The 18,167-nt window shown below is 35.6% G+C and overlaps 1 protein-coding gene across 4 annotated transcripts in view; it reads right to left on the minus strand.

Annotated features, from left to right (window-relative positions):
* Positions 1-627: 627 nt before the first annotated feature.
* mpp2b (MAGUK p55 scaffold protein 2b) overlaps positions 628-18,167 on the minus strand; it is a 44,860-nt gene continuing 27,320 nt past the window's right edge. For 2 of the 4 annotated variants that reach the window (XM_084135585.1, XM_084135583.1), the window contains 11 exons: positions 13,867-13,967; positions 13,392-13,544; positions 13,144-13,299; positions 11,546-11,773; positions 7,861-7,992; positions 7,114-7,216; positions 4,184-4,237; positions 3,703-3,864; positions 2,651-2,853; positions 2,328-2,456; positions 628-1,612 (listed from right to left, as the gene is read on the minus strand). In XM_084135585.1, coding sequence (XP_083991711.1) covers positions 1,436-1,612; positions 2,328-2,456; positions 2,651-2,853; positions 3,703-3,864; positions 4,184-4,237; positions 7,114-7,216; positions 7,861-7,992; positions 11,546-11,773; positions 13,144-13,299; positions 13,392-13,544; positions 13,867-13,967 — 1,598 coding nt within the window. In that variant the 3' untranslated portion in view covers positions 628-1,435. Of the gene's footprint in view, positions 1,613-2,327; positions 2,457-2,650; positions 2,854-3,702; positions 3,865-4,183; positions 4,253-7,113; positions 7,217-7,860; positions 7,993-11,545; positions 11,774-13,143; positions 13,300-13,391; positions 13,545-13,866; positions 13,968-18,167 lie in introns of all 4 variants that reach the window. The other 2 variants (XM_084135584.1, XM_084135582.1) reach the window with 1 other exon arrangement.

Raw genomic sequence — 18,167 nt, forward strand, 5'->3', positions numbered from 1 at the left:
TTGCTTAGATTTTCAAATACCTGCGATACTCCGACTCTGCCACAAGAAAAAGTGCGTAGGCTACATCTTGAACCTGACGTGGTGAACGTTTTTATACGAACGTTGATGCGTACACAAACTCCAAGTTCAAATCTGTGCATACACACATTTTATAAATGAGACCACTAAAAACCTGACAGAATCACGATCAAAATACTTAATCTAAATTAGAAACCTGATTTGGCCAATTCATAAGCCTTTTTAACTAGTGAGGTCCAGCTCAGTCTGTGTTCAACAGGTTTCAGTAGGCTTATATTAACGAGGACATTTTGGACTTCACAAGCAGGCCTATTGTCAAACCTGTAGGCCTACACTCATTCATGCACACAATTACGCTGTTTTGTATACTTGCTGAATCTGGTTTCATTTTTGAATTATTAAATTAATCATAATTAAATGAAACTAGCTTTTAAGTCACATTAATCTGTGGTTATTTAATAAAATCAATTTTAATTCAATGAATAGAAATAGCAATTGCATTTAATTTCTTCATTGTGATGATACATATGCACAGCATTTTCGCAAACTCTAAATATTAACATATTACATTGCTACTCGCCAAATAAATAAATGGACATGAACTATTGATTTGAGTTGATATTCTTTTATTATGTGAGCAGAAAGAGTGTGTGGAGTGATACAAGAGACACAGTGAATCTAGTACATCTGTGGGAAATCACTTTCCTGGGGCAATTATATCAATAATATAGTTTATATAGCCAATATAGTCAATTATATAGTTTTAAGTCATTATAGAAAAATATATGACTGCAGAATGCTGCGATTGATTAGTCACAGTGAAGTAGCCTATTCTATAAGTCTTGGAATGGAATAATAAAATTTGAATCTTTTAACCTTTTATAATGCACACAGTCTAATCCATTTCAAATGACATATTTTGTGAAATATTTGGCTGTTGTTTTCTGAACTGAAATCGATTTTATACTAACAAATGTTACAAGAAAAGACACAAATCAGAACATGCAGGAGAATATGACAACCGTAAACACGCCAAAACACTCTTCAATTCTGCTATTAATACATCAAAACTAAACAATCCCTGCAAAACACTGTAATCATATAGCATTGATACATCCAACATGATTCTGAATATCTTCATTGTAACATAGGGTGCTAAAACATATTCTACAGTTTCTATACAAATATACAGCCCTACTCTAACAGGAATAACAAACATACAGCACTGTACAGAACTCCTTTAAAACAAATACAGATATACAGATCAGTTCAGGGTTTTTTTTTACAAAATAATAAACTAGCTTTGTATTGTCATGATTTTCTGTGCAAAAATCTAAAGAACAGGCGAGTTCACATAGATTACAGCAGTTAACTAGACTCTAGCCACTGTGAGAAGAACCCAACTGGTGAATTGCTCTCAGAAGACCCAGCTGACAGGAACCCACTGGTGGTCTGTATTGAGTCTGTCTAGCGCCCTCTTGAGGCTGCGGTACGCTCCGTCGAGGTTATCGTTCACAATGCTCAGGTCAAAATAGTGACTGTACGCCCTCTGGATCCTTTCGCTCTCGTCCACTGTCCGTTTGAGTTCTGAGTCCTAGAGAGACACTAATATAGTCAACACTGAGGGAACTAAGAAGTACTTTCTTTTTTTTTTTTAAATCGCTAGGACACATACTTGAGTAACTTTTTCAAAAATGTTCGCACAATTCTCTTATTGGCACAGCAGTTAATTTCAAATTTAAAATGCACTAAAACTACCACAACACTTATTGTTATTCTTCCATAACACTAGCAAAGACTGTCATCCAACAAACACACTTTGTCACTCGTAAAACAACAGGTTGCACTAGACAATGTTTGCTATTGTAAAATATTTTTTTTAAAACAAGAATGACAGTTCTCTATTGTTTATAATAATTCACTGCAGTATTTCCATGTTTTTCCATTTTGTATAGATGGTAATGAAATTGAAAGACTTAACACCTGTGTAAGTATTCTAATCTAATGGTTTTGATAGCATTCGATTTTTTAGATTTGGAATATATTTCTATATGGTATTATTTTAGAAATGTAGCAAATGACTGTCTTGTTCAGTATTGTATTATGTTAAGTTTTTAACTTAAGTTTAACCATTTTGGAGTTTTTGCGAGTTTTTGCGGTGGTTGAGTTTAAGTGAGAAAAGAATTCATGTAATTTAAAAAAGAAAAACTAGTCATTGCATGCATTTTGTGCCAAAGCAATGATAAAAAATCCACAGTTTAGCCCACATCGACTGCTGTAATGCAAAAAACTTTAAAGAAAGGAATTACCGTCATCTGTTTAGTCACAACACCAGCCTCGATGGCAGATCTGTTCATGTCTTTCAGAACCTCAAAGTTTGGGGCTTCAATGAACACCACGTATGGAAGAAACTCGGCTGTTCGCAGAACTTTGAGTGCCTGTAGGAGAAGAATGTATGCAATGAAAAGTATATTAAATGGGGTGATAACTGTATAAATGTAATATTTATGGAAAATCTCCCCATAGACTTCCATTGTAAGTGCTTTATACAATCAGCAGCATCATGCATTAGTTGTATTTAGCTTCAGTGAACAGTCATTGTAAATAGGATATAGAACATTTCAAAGTGCACCTGCGGATTGACATCCAGAATGCAGATCTTGCCGGAGTCCACGACCTCATGGATGGAGTCGATCTTGGTGCCGTACAGGTTTGCATCGTATTCCCCGTGCTCCAGAAAACGGCCACATTTAATGTCAGCTTCCATCTCGCTGCGAGACATAAACAGGTACATCTGCCCCTCCTTCTCATCCACCTTGGGTTTGCGAGATGTGTCTGTCCACAGGGACAAAAAGGGTCAGGTTAACATTAGCAGTGCAAATCATCTGATTTACGCCAAACAGTATATTTTATTTCCTAGTATTAAGCTAATATTAAGTGTATTTTTGGACGGTTCTGAGGTGGTTGTTTGTTTTTGATAGGGTAGTGTTACTGGTAAATTATTGGTTTAATAATAATTACAAATAATAATAAAATTGTGGTCACAATTTCGTGAGCATTAAAGGTCCATTATCTATTGTCAGTAGTGTAGAACTCTATGAAGCACAGCTCACACAGAAGTAACTTTAAAACCAAGTAGCTTGGCAGAACAGTAAATGTGACAAAACCTTTATTGCATCCAACATAAAGCCACCTTAAAGGGATAGTTCACCCAAAAATGAAAATTCTGTTATCAATCACTCTCATGTCGTTCCAAACCCATAAGACTTTCATTCATCTACGGAAATCAATCTGAGAGATTTCTATTCCTCCATTGAAAGTCTATTCACCAAAAATGATTATGCTTCAAAACATTCATAAAGGGATTGTAAAATAACCAAGTGGTTTCCAATCCAAGTCTTCTGAAGAGACATGGTTGCTGAAACAGCTTTAATTTAGATCAGAGTTTTGGGTGAATAGACTTTCAGTGCAGGGACAGAAATCTCTCAGATTTCATTAAAAAGATCTTCATCTGTGTTCAGAAGATGAACGAAAGTCTTCTGGGTTTAGAACGACATGAGGGTGAGTAAATGATGACAGAATTTTCATTTTTAGGGTAACATCCCTTTAAAATGTCAAAAATATTTCAAATGTATTTATGATTTATTTAATATATAAATATTGCACTAATAAATATGCACTGACAGGGTGTTGTGGTTCCATAACGATGCGGGTCCGACACCAAAATCTTATTTTTCAAGCTACGGCGTCCCACTCCCTGAGCTCCAATCAGAACCAGCGTCTTCCTGCGGAATGGAGGCACCTTGGCCACTTCCTCGTAGATCCTCAACTCATGTCGGTCGAACTCTGGAAAAGTGAAAACATCTCATCTTTTTTAAGTCTGATTTAGTCGCTATATCCATACTTATTACTTGTCAGTTCCAGTTCAGTTTTATTGAGGTTCCATGTACTGTAGTTCTCATTTTCTTTGAGCAAACAAATGCATTTCCGTTTATGAACCTGAAGCACCTTCCCTGAAATGGAACTGACTGCAAACTCATCATCAAACGATTTTAGCATGAAACAAACTTATAGAACTGACTTCAACAACAACAAGCACAACCGAGATCAAGAGTATGACACATGCGCATCCGTTGCACTGGACAGATGGAGCAGTCGTCTTTACCAGCGTTCTTGGTGGTCAAGTACATCATCTTCTTCTTCTTCTTACCCCCCATCCCTGCACACAGAGCCCCTGCGGACATCAGCACACATCCTGGTAGTATAGACACACACAGCACGACTCCTGTCTACTGCAGGAGTCGAACACATTTAACCTCAGGCCATACTTATCAAACCTTTCCGTTCGTTCTAATGTAATAACCAAGTGCACGCAGAAAAATAACACAATACAGTTTTGGAATGACATGTGGATGAACAAATAATGGCCTATTAATATAATCAACACCAGGGCTGGGTTTCCCGAAACCTTCTTAACGCTACGTCGTTCTTAAGTTACACCTTAAGCTGTACCTTATCGTTAATACGTGTTTCCCGAAACGTTCTTAGTTAAGTATACCTTCTGTAAGTCATACTTTCGGAAGGTTGGTCTGGACCACTCTTAGCTTTACCTTATCACTGTTGCAGGGCTATACGAATATAATTCAGAAGTTTTAATACACCCAGACAGTGTTCAGTTAGGCGAATTCAAGTGTTTTCATGCAAAGAATAAAATTGTCATTGTCAATTTTATAAATTTATTTTAATTAAAGAGTGTCACTACTGTCAGTTAAGTCCTATTCGGACGCTAATATTGTTTCTCATGGGCTCGTACAGTATTTTAAACATTTACAGGGGTAAGTCGGTGATTTTAGTGCCGTCCGAATCCATATCAGTGTTTTTTCTCACCCAACCCGCGTAAAAATCCCTGGCCAAATTAGTACCTACTGTTTTTTGACAAACAGGTCGTGTGGTAATTTAATTGCCATCTGAATCCACATCTCTGAGTTTACAAGAAGAGATTCAAAATCCACTGTTTAAATCCTTTTTGATCACTGCCGAGCACCGTACGTGACGTACACTTTTATTTACTGAAATGCTGGAAAGTATTTACAAGAACAATATTTCGTCGCAGCTCCATCTCAGCGAACAAAAATGGGAAAGAGAAGAAAGAAGAAAGCACATAAAAAATTTAAAAGGTTATTATGGCAGCAATATATGATAGCCTACAATTTTAAAATATGTAGGCAAGGCTATTATAGGCTATTATAGTTTGGATTATTTTAAATATCCCATGAGTCCTAATAAATGCAATTTAAACTATTTCTGAAGTGCTTATTTTATAAAGAACACCGCTTTCTCACATAAACAGCCCCTTCACGAGAGAATAATTGATTCTCGAGCCATCGATATCAACCAATTCAGCACCATCGCCACGGACAGCGCCGGGTAACGTCGCACGTAAGAAGGTATATCTTAAGCAGCTTCCTAAGGTATAGTTCGGGGAACACACCTAGAAATGGTATACCTTCAGTTAAGTTATACCTTAAGAGTCTCCGTAGCGCGCTAAGAGACAACGTTATCGGGAAACTCAGCCCAGAGCATTCTGCTGTTGATCTTCCGCTACTCTCAGTTTAGTGTCGTCTCAGGCTGTTAGCAGATGATTTAAAGTCTTTACTTTTGAAGCCATGTTAGGGGCAGTCTATGGAAAGATATTATTGTCCTACTTTTTCATAATTTATGATATGTGACCCTGGACCACAAAACCAGTCACATGGGTCAAAATTGTTTAAATTGTGATGTATACATCACCCGAAAGCTGAATAAATAAGCTTTCCATTGATGTATGGTTTGTAAGGATAGGACAATGTTTGGCCGAGATACAACTATTTGAAAATCTGGAATCTGAGGGTGCAAAAAACGAAACATTGAGAAAATCGCCTTTAAAGTTGTCCATTTATGTTCGCTGTGCTGCATTCACTCACAAAAATAAATGTTTTATACATTTACAGTAGGAAATTTACCAGATATCTTCATGGAGCATGATCTTTCCTTAATATCCTAATGATTTTTGGCATAAAAGAAAAATCGATAATTTTGACCCATACAATGTATTGTTGGCTATTGCCACAGATATACGACTTGTGACTGATTTTGTGATCCAGGGTCACATATCATGAGAATATGAAGCTCATGATCGAGGAGGAAAAAAACACCTTTTATTCATAGGTCCAAACTGAGCATCTTGGTGCAGATGTTATTTATATGGAGATATAATGTAATATGAAATTCTTACAGCTTTAGCATGTATTAATGAGATATTTATAACAGTTTCGCAGACTACGTACATAAAATGCATATAAATATCAGTTGTCACTCAATATCTTGCAAAAATGTCCTTTCTAAGATTATGCTTAAATGCTTTTAAAGTAATAGTTTTATGATCAAAGCTCTGTAGTTTTAATTGTGGGGGGCAAAACATATAATGCAATGCAAAACAATGATGATTCCATTTTAACACTATTTTACTGAACTTTAGTTGCTTCAGTCCAGTAAATGTTCCTCTTGAAGTATATAATAACACTATAAAAGTTAATCTTGCATTTACTTTATAAAAATCATTAAAGGTTTCACAGCAAAAAGACATGTGTACCACAACCCAAAATTGCTTGCTAAAAAAAAAAAGTATCAACTATATCAGTCAGACGACAGAAGGCATGGAGAAGATTGTGTATGAAATATGATACAGTAGTCTTTATAGGGTTAACAAACCATGACTGAGTCATTGGACATTTTTTGGCAGCTACGTTTATGTAAACATACACGTAAAACAATCATACGTCATAAGCTGAATGTGATAATATATATTATAAAAAGAGTAACATTGTGAAATATAATTACAAATGAAAAGGACTGTATTCTATTTGAATACATTTTAAAATGTAATTTATTTATGTGATGGCAAAGTTGAATTTTCAGCATCATTACTCTTTACTAGTCTTTACTTGTCATCATTACTATAGTCTTCTGCGTCACATGATCATTCAGAAATCATCAAACTTCCACACAATAAATATTCCACTACATATCCATACTCTGTAGTGGCCTGTGTCCTACCTGTGCTAGTGAGCTCCAGGTCTCTCTTGACAAAAGCTTTTCTCTTCTCCTCAAGCAGCTGACTGGGGATCAGGCCTGCGCTGCCTCCTTCCAGATGACATGCCTGCAGGCGAGACCAGACTCAAGGTAAGACCAATACAGAGCTTAAGGGTCATATATTCACACACATGCACGCACGCACACACACACACACAGTGTTTTCATTTTTATGGGGACTTAGACCATAGACATAATGATTTTCATACTGTACAAACTGTATATTTTATCCACTTACACTAACCCTACCCATCACACAAAACTTTCTGCATTTTTACACTTATATAAATATATATTAATGTTGAATATCTCTGATATTTATAGCATTAACAACACTGTACTGTAAAACTAACACTGTAAAAAAAACAGTTGTTCTAACTAACACTTTTTAGTTAACTTTATGTCTTAACATAATTGTAAAAATCTAGTAATCTGAACTATTTACATGCCTTGTTTACTCAGAAAACCCAAGTTTAGATGAATTAATTGGGTTGAGTGCCATTTTGTCAAGAAAAAAAAAAAAAATTTGTTTTTGAGACGGTGCGATTCTTAATAGACTTTTCACTAATTTCCCCCACTTCTGAATACATACATCTCTCTCGCTTTTGCTCACGTGCCAGCGATTAACCCTCCGCGTGCCATTGTAGGAACACATACCATTTTCTACCCGATATAGGGTTTACCAGGCCACACACACACACACACACACACCTGCCACCAGTTAGGGTCCTCCTGGTTGAAGATCTGAAGGATGTCTCCACTGCTGAATTTGAGTCCAGCTTCTTTACAGGGGATCAGGTTGTCATGACTGGGGTCATAGTCAAAGTGACACTTTACAAAGGCCTGCAGACAGAGAGAGAGAGAGAGAGAGAGAGAAAGATAGACATACAGTAAAAACACACAAACACATTGTTCTTATAACTGAATATGCCATCCATCAGAGTGTCATATTGTCAGCCTGTTGAAAACTTCCACAGTTAGCTATTCTTTACTGTTATCACTGGCTGACTGCAGAGTTCTGGCCTTATCTGAATCTCTAATGATTCCTTATTCTGTTAACAGAAATATACACTCACTAATGATCAACTTCAGGCACTTTTATATTAATTTCATTTTTATGTTAGGTTGATTTTACTACTTTTTGTCACATGAAGGTCAGAATAAAACTTAAATTTTTTCTACTTGTCAATTGTCTTTTATGTGTAGATTTTATAGTTTTACCCTTGTTAAGACTTGTTTTCAATCTTAAAAAAGGAAAAACCATAATCAAAATATGAATTAATACTAATTATTTGACCAATTCTATAATATAATATTAATTACAATTTAATGCTAATTATTACTCATTAATATTTAATAATTTATTAAAAATGTATTTATAATGACTACTTGTTAAAAAATTATGAAATATGAACAAAAAAACTGGTTTACACAAATTACACCTCTCCCTCAGTTGTGCAATCGCAATCAAGCTGTAAAATGTGAATTAAGTGTGAAATATTATTTGTTTAAATTAAATGCTAACCTGTGTAAAAACAAAAAAAAAAAAAAAATTTTTTTTTTTTTTTTTTAAACATACTTTTAAGATTTAAAGTACAGAACAAGTGCACATTCAATTCAATTAAGCACACTTAAGAAAACTAGCCTTATAACACCAATATGTCAAAAACATTAAAAGTGAACACCTTTATATTCACACGATGCATTTTAAAGCATTTATAAAATGAAGGTGAGTAAATTATGACAGGATTAAAATTTTTGGTTGAACCATCCCTTTAAGTCGAATGTTAGCGTAAGAGCCAAAACCCTGTTGTCATGGCAACTGCAGTTACCGGCAGTCCAGTGGAATGTTGCTATTAGGTGCTGGAACCTCAATGTCACGGAAAATATGCCTGGATTACATCATTCAAACAGTCAACAACAAGCATAGCCTACTCCACACACAACACAACAACACGACACATGCCAACAATACCATCTGCCATCACAAACACCTAAAAACATGAATATTCCCACCATGTAAGCGTGAATCACATTAGTAACATAACACACTGAGATGTCCAGTCCCATATTAGCAGCAGGCACAGGAAGCTGTTTGTTTATTTTGGGATCAAATGAAGACAGGCACAGATGGGACGCTGTGAATATGGCGCCATATGGGCAGACAAACAGAACTTCACTCATTTAATTCTCATTTAATAAGCAGCAAAGATGAAGATCTCTGACATGCAGAAAGCGGGTAAGAACCGCTGAAAGTGAAAAAGGGCAGACTTGAAGACTGTCGGTGTCTCATCTCAATCTGTGGGGTTGGTGCAGTGTCAAAAACAGGGAGGGCTTTGGCATAATGCACTAATCTCCCAGCATGCTCTGGAGTGGAGACAGGTGCTGAAACCTGGCAGGGCTAACCAAAGTTTGAACTCAAAGATGTCAGTTTAGAGGAATGTTGAACCAAGGTTATTACAGTAGATGTTAGTTACATGCGAGTACCAGAGCATTTCGGTCCCGTTACATCTGGTATTAACAGTCACCCGGGTGATCCAATTGACCTTACAACAGATAATAATGACTGACTGCCCAAATAGTCAATCGTCTGTCGAGCTTTCAAGCTCACTGAACTGTCAGACACATTCAAACCTCCTTTTTTGGCAAATTCATTTGACTATGGTAAAAGGGTGTGGTTATGTCACATGTAATTTGGATACTAGGGACTAGAACAGATTTACAAACAGCTTGCACCAAACAAACCCTCTTTTGGTGTTAAAAATCACTGTCTAGATTTACTTAGGATAAATGTTTACTGATGCTTTATTGGTATTTGCGCCATTATTTACAGACCTTCACCCATTTTGGACGTGACATGCTGTTAAAGTTGCTGCAAGGAGGATGTGCTTAGAGAAAGATCACACTGTAGAAGAGAGAGAATTATCTCCACTCATGTTCATTTATCTGGAATGCCCAGGGCCGGCCAGCGGCATTGAGTGGAAGTGCCAAATGCTAGGGGCGCAGCTCATCCACAGGGGCGCCCAAATGAGCGTTTTTTTATTTTGCTAATAGGGTACAATGGGGCTAAAGGCGCACTGGGTAAAAGGCACATTTGACTTATATATTTTTACATATTTTCTTTTAAACTACTAGATCTAGATCTACTAGATCTACATACCTTGACGCGATCGCTGACAGCAGCACAAGTTGATTCTGCGCTAATTTGATCTCACATTTAATGTTTTTAAAATGTTGTAGATTTATGTAGCAAAAAGAATCGCTAAAATTAATGTCTATATTTTGAGACAAAGGTCTTGTTAATGATTTTCATTAACGTTCAAAGTAAAAAAAATTAAAAAAGCTACAGTTTTTTGGGGTAAAAAGCGCCCCTGCTGTCAGGGCGAACATGATTATAAACAGCTGGCTGACTTTTCCATTTGTTGACATGACATGGTTAGATTCAGATGGTAAATATCATTTATCAAATTGGGTGTCCACCTTAGAGAAAATCATCATATTTATAATGAAACCATCATATTTAAACATATTATATTAATCATTTCATATAATAAAATATATGTATTTGTTACTATACAGTAAAGATTTATTACATTATTATTATGGGATCTCATTCAATGCTTTCAGAATCTTTATTTTTTTATATAATTTTTATAATTTATATTTTATAATTTTTTAGAATAGTTTCTGTATTTTTAAAATGAACATAATTTAATGACAGTATATTTATTGAACAAAAATGAATCATTTTATTTATTAAAATAAACCAAAAATAGTTTACTAAAAGTTTTTGAACCCTACTATTTTAATACTATTAATTTGAAATAATAAAAAACGGAAATCCCCAAAAACAACTACATTGCGGTCCGACACATCTTCCCCCGCCCAGCAAGTGTTTGGAGTAAATCAGAAATAGAACGGGGCATTATTTATCGTCTGGAATTTGTCGTGTCGTACCGCGCCACATCCACTGTAGACAGCTTCAATGAATATAATGGATTCTATTTGCTTTTGTCGCGTCATTTATCTAATTGCATAGTAGTAAGATGATACTAGTAACGTTCACTAATTTGAAATAGCTAGCTAGAGTTAATACCTCTTATTTTTACCTTAAACCTTATGCGCTGTTCACAAAAGCTGTACACTCAGGATGTTTGGGGCCTCCAGAGACCCCGAACAGTAAAGTTTTGTGACATAAAAGCGGTGGGAGTGGTTAAATAAATTACTAGCAGACAGGCAAAACACATCATTTACACATGGTAGTACAGTAGCATGTCTCAAATGTGTCTCTGTGACCACTTTTAATGTGATTTCATTGAGGGGATAGTCTACATACATTTACAATTACTACTCAAAAAAGGATAACAATTCTGCTAAATAACTGAAAGTTGCCCACCTGTCGAGGTGTGTGTGGTTCTTGGTAACTGGGGAGGATTTTGAGGACCACGCTCCCGTTGGACTCCTTCAGCATGTTCTGAAGAACCTTCGGGTCACTCCCGACCTCTTTTCCGTTCACCTCTTTGATGATGTCACCCACATGCAGCAGGCCCTGCTGATCTATCATACCCCCGTGCAGAATCCGAGCAATCACCAGCTCTCCGCCCTCCACCCGAAATGTCACACCCTGGCAGAGAAAACAGGATGTGATTCAAACAAAAGTGACACTATTTACTTTTAAAAAACAATTTTTTTTTTTTTTTTTTTTGTTGAGTGCTTCTTAAATAACAATATCAACTTTATTCGACTAATTTACATTTATCGATCACTAGGGTAGAAGTTAGAGTGCAAAATAAAGCTATATATGAAAGAAAAAAAATAATTCACCAAAAAACGTATGGCTAATTTCCAGATGAAATGTGTAATTTTTATTAAATATCCCTTTTCAGGGACTGTGATGATGCATACTCTGTAAATCTATAAAGTGTTTTTTAAATGAAATGTACATTTATAACACAATATTTTGTTATTTTACCCTGGCATTTAATTACAAACAACTAGTCAACACTGCAAGGGTGATTCTGATGGAGCTTATGAGGGAGTGACGATACATTTGAAATGTAAAACTTTTATTATGCCGTAATCAATCTCTTGAACGTCCTGGAAATGCAATAGTGTATTTTTTTCTTGTGCTGTTGGACCAAATGGTAATAAAAAAAAATGTGTAATGTTATTATATCATATTGTATTATATTATATTATATTATAAATTATAATAATTAATTATAAATAGAAACCCATAATCATTTATACAATAATTATATAAATTAAAATGTTATTAATTATAATAATTATATTTAAAATGATTGCCCTTAAATATACACTATTATATTTTTTATTAATATTTTGTTTTTATATTTATTGTTTCTTTATAATTTTTGTTTAATTTTTAGTAATTTTGTTATGCGATTTTGTTAGTTTTGTTAGCTATGTGATTTTGTGTTTTATTAGTTTTTATTCTTTTTAAATATAACTATTTACCTTTCCTTTGTTTTTATTTTAGTTTCAGTTTCAGTTCATTCCAGTTAGTAGGTTTAGTGCTTCACCTTTAACTTTTTCAGTTAGTTGCCAATGCAACATTTAACTTCTTTTTTTCAGCATTATTTCAATTATATAAATATATATATATATTTTTTTTGTTTTACTTTAACAATAACAACCCTGGTCCATGTACTGCTACAGAAATCTAAAAGTGCTGCAGTCCATGTTCCAAATCTGGAAATGTGAAAGGGCTCTATTTAGAAATAGTCGTTGTTTTTGACATTTGTTTTTGTTCTATTCGTGGCAAAGACATGACACGCTTCATCTTTAATGAGCAGCTCACATTACAATGCTCCATTTTAGTTTTATGAAAGCAAAGTCATGTCTCGCTTATTTGAATATCCAGTTTCAGATTTATTTGCATAGTGCTCACATTACCTACAGCTACAAAAGAATCATATAACAACAAATAACAGCACACAGTTTGTGAGGTAACTGCAGATTGTCAGGTCTCACCAGGTGCTCTCCAGACACTTTGCGGATGCCCACCATCCTGACAGCATCAGGGGGAACAGGCTGGTTGATGAACGCAGGGTCCATGAACGCACACGGGCTGGGAGGCGGAGTCTCGTAGCTTTTGGAAGCTACAGAGTCATGTGTTTCAAGCAAAGACTGTAGACAAAAAAACAGGTATTGAGGGAAACCACTTTAAAAATCTATAGGAAACACAATTGAAGATATTGCTCTAGACTGAATCTCTGGACCTGAAAGTGAGGCTCTTTGAGGATGCAGACGAGCTCGTGCGCCGCCTGACTGTGAGATGTGAGGGTGGTGAGGTCTCTCAGGATGTCCTGAACTAACTCCAAATTATTGTCCCTCACCGCCTCCAGCTTTGGCTCTTCGTAGTGCTCTCGAGACTACACACACACAAAACATTAAAAGTTCTTTAAAATGAAGAAAATGTGAGGTCCGAACAGTTAAGGTGAGATTCGATTGGCAAATATGAGCTATAAAGTCCAATTCTGAGCAAGAAAAATACTGACTTTTTTCTCGGAATTGCAAGTTTATATTTCACAATTCAGACTTTGTAAATCGCAATTGCCTGTTTAAATCTCACATTTTCAATTTTGATAAATGGATCAAATATGATAACTATCTACAGACAGAGACCCAACTCTTAATTAAAGAAAAGCCTCATGTTGACAAATGGACATCAAGTTAAGAAATTGGGTGGCTCACCACTGGACTCTCCATGATTCCTTTCAGAAAGATGAGGTCCAGGTCATTGGCTGTGGTGGAACTGGTGCTGTCGCTCAAGGTGTCCAGAAGACTCAGCATTGCTGAGGACAGGAAGACAAAATGATTCAGGCCATTTCATAACTGTTTTCAATGGTTTATTAGAACCATTGGCAGTCTATGCCATTGCCCCATTGGTGTCTAAAGTTCAGGCTGATAAAGTCTGCTGCAAATGCTGCCCGTTTGTACATAAATCTGGATTAAGTTTGAACCACAGCATGAGGGGACACTCAAACTACAGTTTAAAGTCACCATAAAATAAAAATGGACAATTCTCGATTTCTTATGGAATATTGAAGTACTTATTATTATAAATGATTTATCAGCACACTAATAAATTTCTTCTCGTTTGAGACAACAGGGAAGAAAAGACTATTATAACTTTCGTTTCTTGACGACTTTAGGAGCGTGCACACAAATGACAAACACTTCTGGAGACAAAAATTGTAGCAAACACAAAATGCATGAATAAAACATGATATTGAGATAATTATATTTATTTCAGAAGAACTCCCCTATACACTGTTAAAATGAGAAACATGTCAATGGGAAATAGATGTATTTCCCACTGATCAAAGACAAAGTTCTTTCTCTTCAGTGCGCAATTCATTATTTAAACAAGCCTCATTAAAAGCATCTAACATCATGTTCCAGGGCAGATCAGAGAGACAGCAGATGATTTATAGTCTTCTGTGAGTCATTTTGCTAAAATAATGTTTATAGATTGCTTGAATAGCCATAATAATTTATCCATTGAAGTCCTTGTTTGTACATAGATGCTAAAAAAAAAGACGTTTCTTTTCATACTTGAGAAGCACTGGAACAGCCATGAGAGAAGATCAATGCAGTGGAGGACCATCAAAGCTGAATCTCCTCATACTCGAACAGAGTTTATTTTAATGGAAAAAAAAAAAAATTCTAGAGAGATCCATGAGACCCTCATGGTCGATCTGCACCATACTTTTTAAATAAGAAATAGACCTGGACTGCAAGCAAGCCAGTCAAGCACATTTCTTCTACAGTGTAGAGTGTCTAGAAACCACTCTGTTGTAGCATGTGCAGAATGAGGCCTGGCATTGTCTTGCTTACCAGGAAAGATGCCATCTTGATATATGTCAGTATATGTTTCTGTACAATCCCAATATACCCCTCCACATAAATGATACCTTCACACATATGCAAGTCACCCATGCTGTTTGCACTGATGCACCACCATACCATGACAGATGTTTGCCCTGTACCTGTCGCTGATGAAAGTCTGGATGGTGTCTTTCGTCTTTGAGACTGAGAACTCATGGCTGTGGCTATATTTAACACAGCAGCATGACGGTTTCTCATGCAATGCTGTCTGGGGGTTCGAAGGTCACGCACATTCAACAGAGGTTTCCTGCCTTGCCCTACATGGACTGAGATTTCTCTTGATTCCCTCAATCTTTTCACAATACTATGTATGGTAGATGGTGAAAGACCTAAATACTTTGCAATCTTGCATTGAGAAATGTGATTTTTGAATTGTATGACAATTCTCTGGCACAAAGTGAAATTTGGCACAAAGTGGTGAGCCATGACCCATCTTTGCTTGCAAAGACTGAGCCTTTGGTGGATGGTACTACTATACCCAATCACGACGATCACCTATTACCAGTTCACCTGCTAATTGTGGACTGTTTCTAAACAGTTTAACTCGGATATTCACTTTTATTTTGCCTCTGTCCCAACTTTTATGGAGTGTGTTGGAGCTATCAAAATCAAAATTTGTTTATATTTACAAAAATACAATTAATTTGGTCAGTAAAAACATAATATATATATATATATATATTTGTATTTTTGTCAAGAGGTTTAAGAGAATTAAATAATCACAGATTCTATATTTTATTGTGTTTTACAAAATGTCCCAACTTTTCTGGAATTGGGGTATAAAAGCCAACTATTAATGTCTTTATAATATCACGCTTTACTCACACAGTATAAATTAGTCTTTATACAATTTATGGTTGGTGTTCCTCACAAGGGGATTATCATATTTGGGTCCTTGGTATAATATATACCTACATGGTATAAATTCAAATCTTAAAAGTAGATTTTTTAATACTAAAGAAACAAACCGCCACTTAAGTGTACTTAAAGAGAGTGCACTTTCATGACTGTTAATTAACACACTTAAGTGCACTTTGTAATAATGTCAAATTACATATAAATATGTACTTGAATCCAACATGTAATAGGTAATTAAAAAAAAGCTCTCAAAAGTTCAGCTAACTGCATTTCATATAAAACTAAACTATGATAAATTTTCATTTAATTGCAGTTAACATGCAGTTAAGTGTCTGAAAACAATACATTCAGTTTGCATTGAGTATACTCTTGTAAAGTATATCCTTTCTCTACTAAGTACTCTTTTTAAAAGTATGCTAAAGTGTACTTCTTTTTCACAGCAAATGACTAGTGTTTGGAACAGAGTTTGTGATCTGGGTTCTAATGAGATAGAAATCCAAAGCAGCTTAAGGAGTTTTACTAAAACTCTATACCACTCCTTTCTCTTTTAGATTCTTTTGTTGTTGTTGTTGTCCGTGAGCAAAGAGGATTAGGTTGCATATTCTGAGAGAGTCCTTCGCCAGCCAAACAACAACCACTGAGATTTATGCGTACGCTAAAGGAGAGCCCTCTCCAGGTATTATAGACCTCTTTGCTATAATTTATACCACAGCTCTGTGATGTAAATCTCTATGGAAACACATCCTACTGGTGTGTCTCAGAGCAGAAGGGTCAAGCTCATTACTAGCTTAATGTCGACATCCTGCCGAGACTTACTGACATTTAAGCTGAAAGGACACACCAAAGAAATACACACATTTATTGAGTCTGAGCCCTGAGATTTTTAAGCTATGCTTGATTAGAATTCTAAAACATGTTTTATGGAGAGGTGTATGGAACGTATACGTGACTAACTTTTGCAAATTTACCTGTAGGACATGCCTTGATGTTCAACAAGAATCTGTCACTGTATACTGTCACATTATGTCTGGTTTCATTCAGGTCTCTGAAATTCTGCAATGCTTATCTATATGTAAGAGCTGCATTACTGCTGTTTATTTTCCCAACTCAGGACTAAGCGTTTAGCTTCTGACTCATTTCTTTTCCACCACTCCTTCAGAAATGGAGAAAGCCTGTGGTATTTAGTTTCCACACCAGTACAACGGTCATTTCCTGGAACTATTAAAGTCCGCGTGAACCGGAAGTTGCAAACGACTTTTCTCCAGTGCTGTGACGTATTTCCCAGTGAAACGGAATATTGAACAGAGGGCAGGGTTTTACTCTAGCGCTCCTCCTCTCCATCTCAAACTCATTACAGACTAACGATTTGAGGGGAGTGGTTAAGCGTTTCCCAACCCAAAACCTACGTCATCAGAGAAGGGACGCCATTCCAGACTGGAAGTAACTTTTCAGACTTTGATTAAAGATTACGACGGCAAACAATTTTTTTCTGTGTTTTAACTTGCACGGATTAATTGTTCACCACAAGACTAGTAATATGCGCTAACAAAGTAAATAGGGTCAATTTTGATTTCAGTTGGACTTTAACCTTCCTTTACATTCATACTGCATGAAGCCTGGCTGACAAGAATCATTATTTAACTGAATCATCCCATGACTTTTTAAATGTCAAATTTTGCCACTGTTTTTACCTTATGCCTGTTTTTGCTTTCATTTAGAGGGACATTTTCTCACGTGGAGCTCAAACTTGAGACTGATTGTGTCTCCTAATAATATTCATCCAGCACAGTTACAATCAATTCATTTCATACAGATGGCCATGTATTTAAAAATACAGCCATTCAATGTTATTCGATGTCTCAATATTTATGTATTTGCTCTTAAATACCTTCATAGACACGTATAGTCAGTAAAAAAGACATTGTTGCCAATTTGATTTGCTTTCATATATATATATATATATATATATATATATATATATATATATATAAATTGCATTAATGATTTATATAATTTTTTAAAAATAAATGTTTGTGTATAAAAATGAAGTCACTTAAACCTCCAACTCATTTCTGCAAGTGATCTACTAAATGCAATCTGTTCATTCCCTAGAGCCCAAATTATTACTCACATTTATTCCTCTTCTCATTTACTTGAATAAAAATGCCTCAACCTAATTTTCTAATTACATATTTCCAAACCTCTCATGGGGTTTAATGGATCTTCTTCTGGGCTTTAATCTTGAT

Source organism: Abramis brama (assembly GCF_963993115.1).
Source record: "Abramis brama genome assembly, chromosome: 14".
Lineage (NCBI taxonomy): Eukaryota > Metazoa > Chordata > Actinopteri > Cypriniformes > Leuciscidae > Abramis > Abramis brama.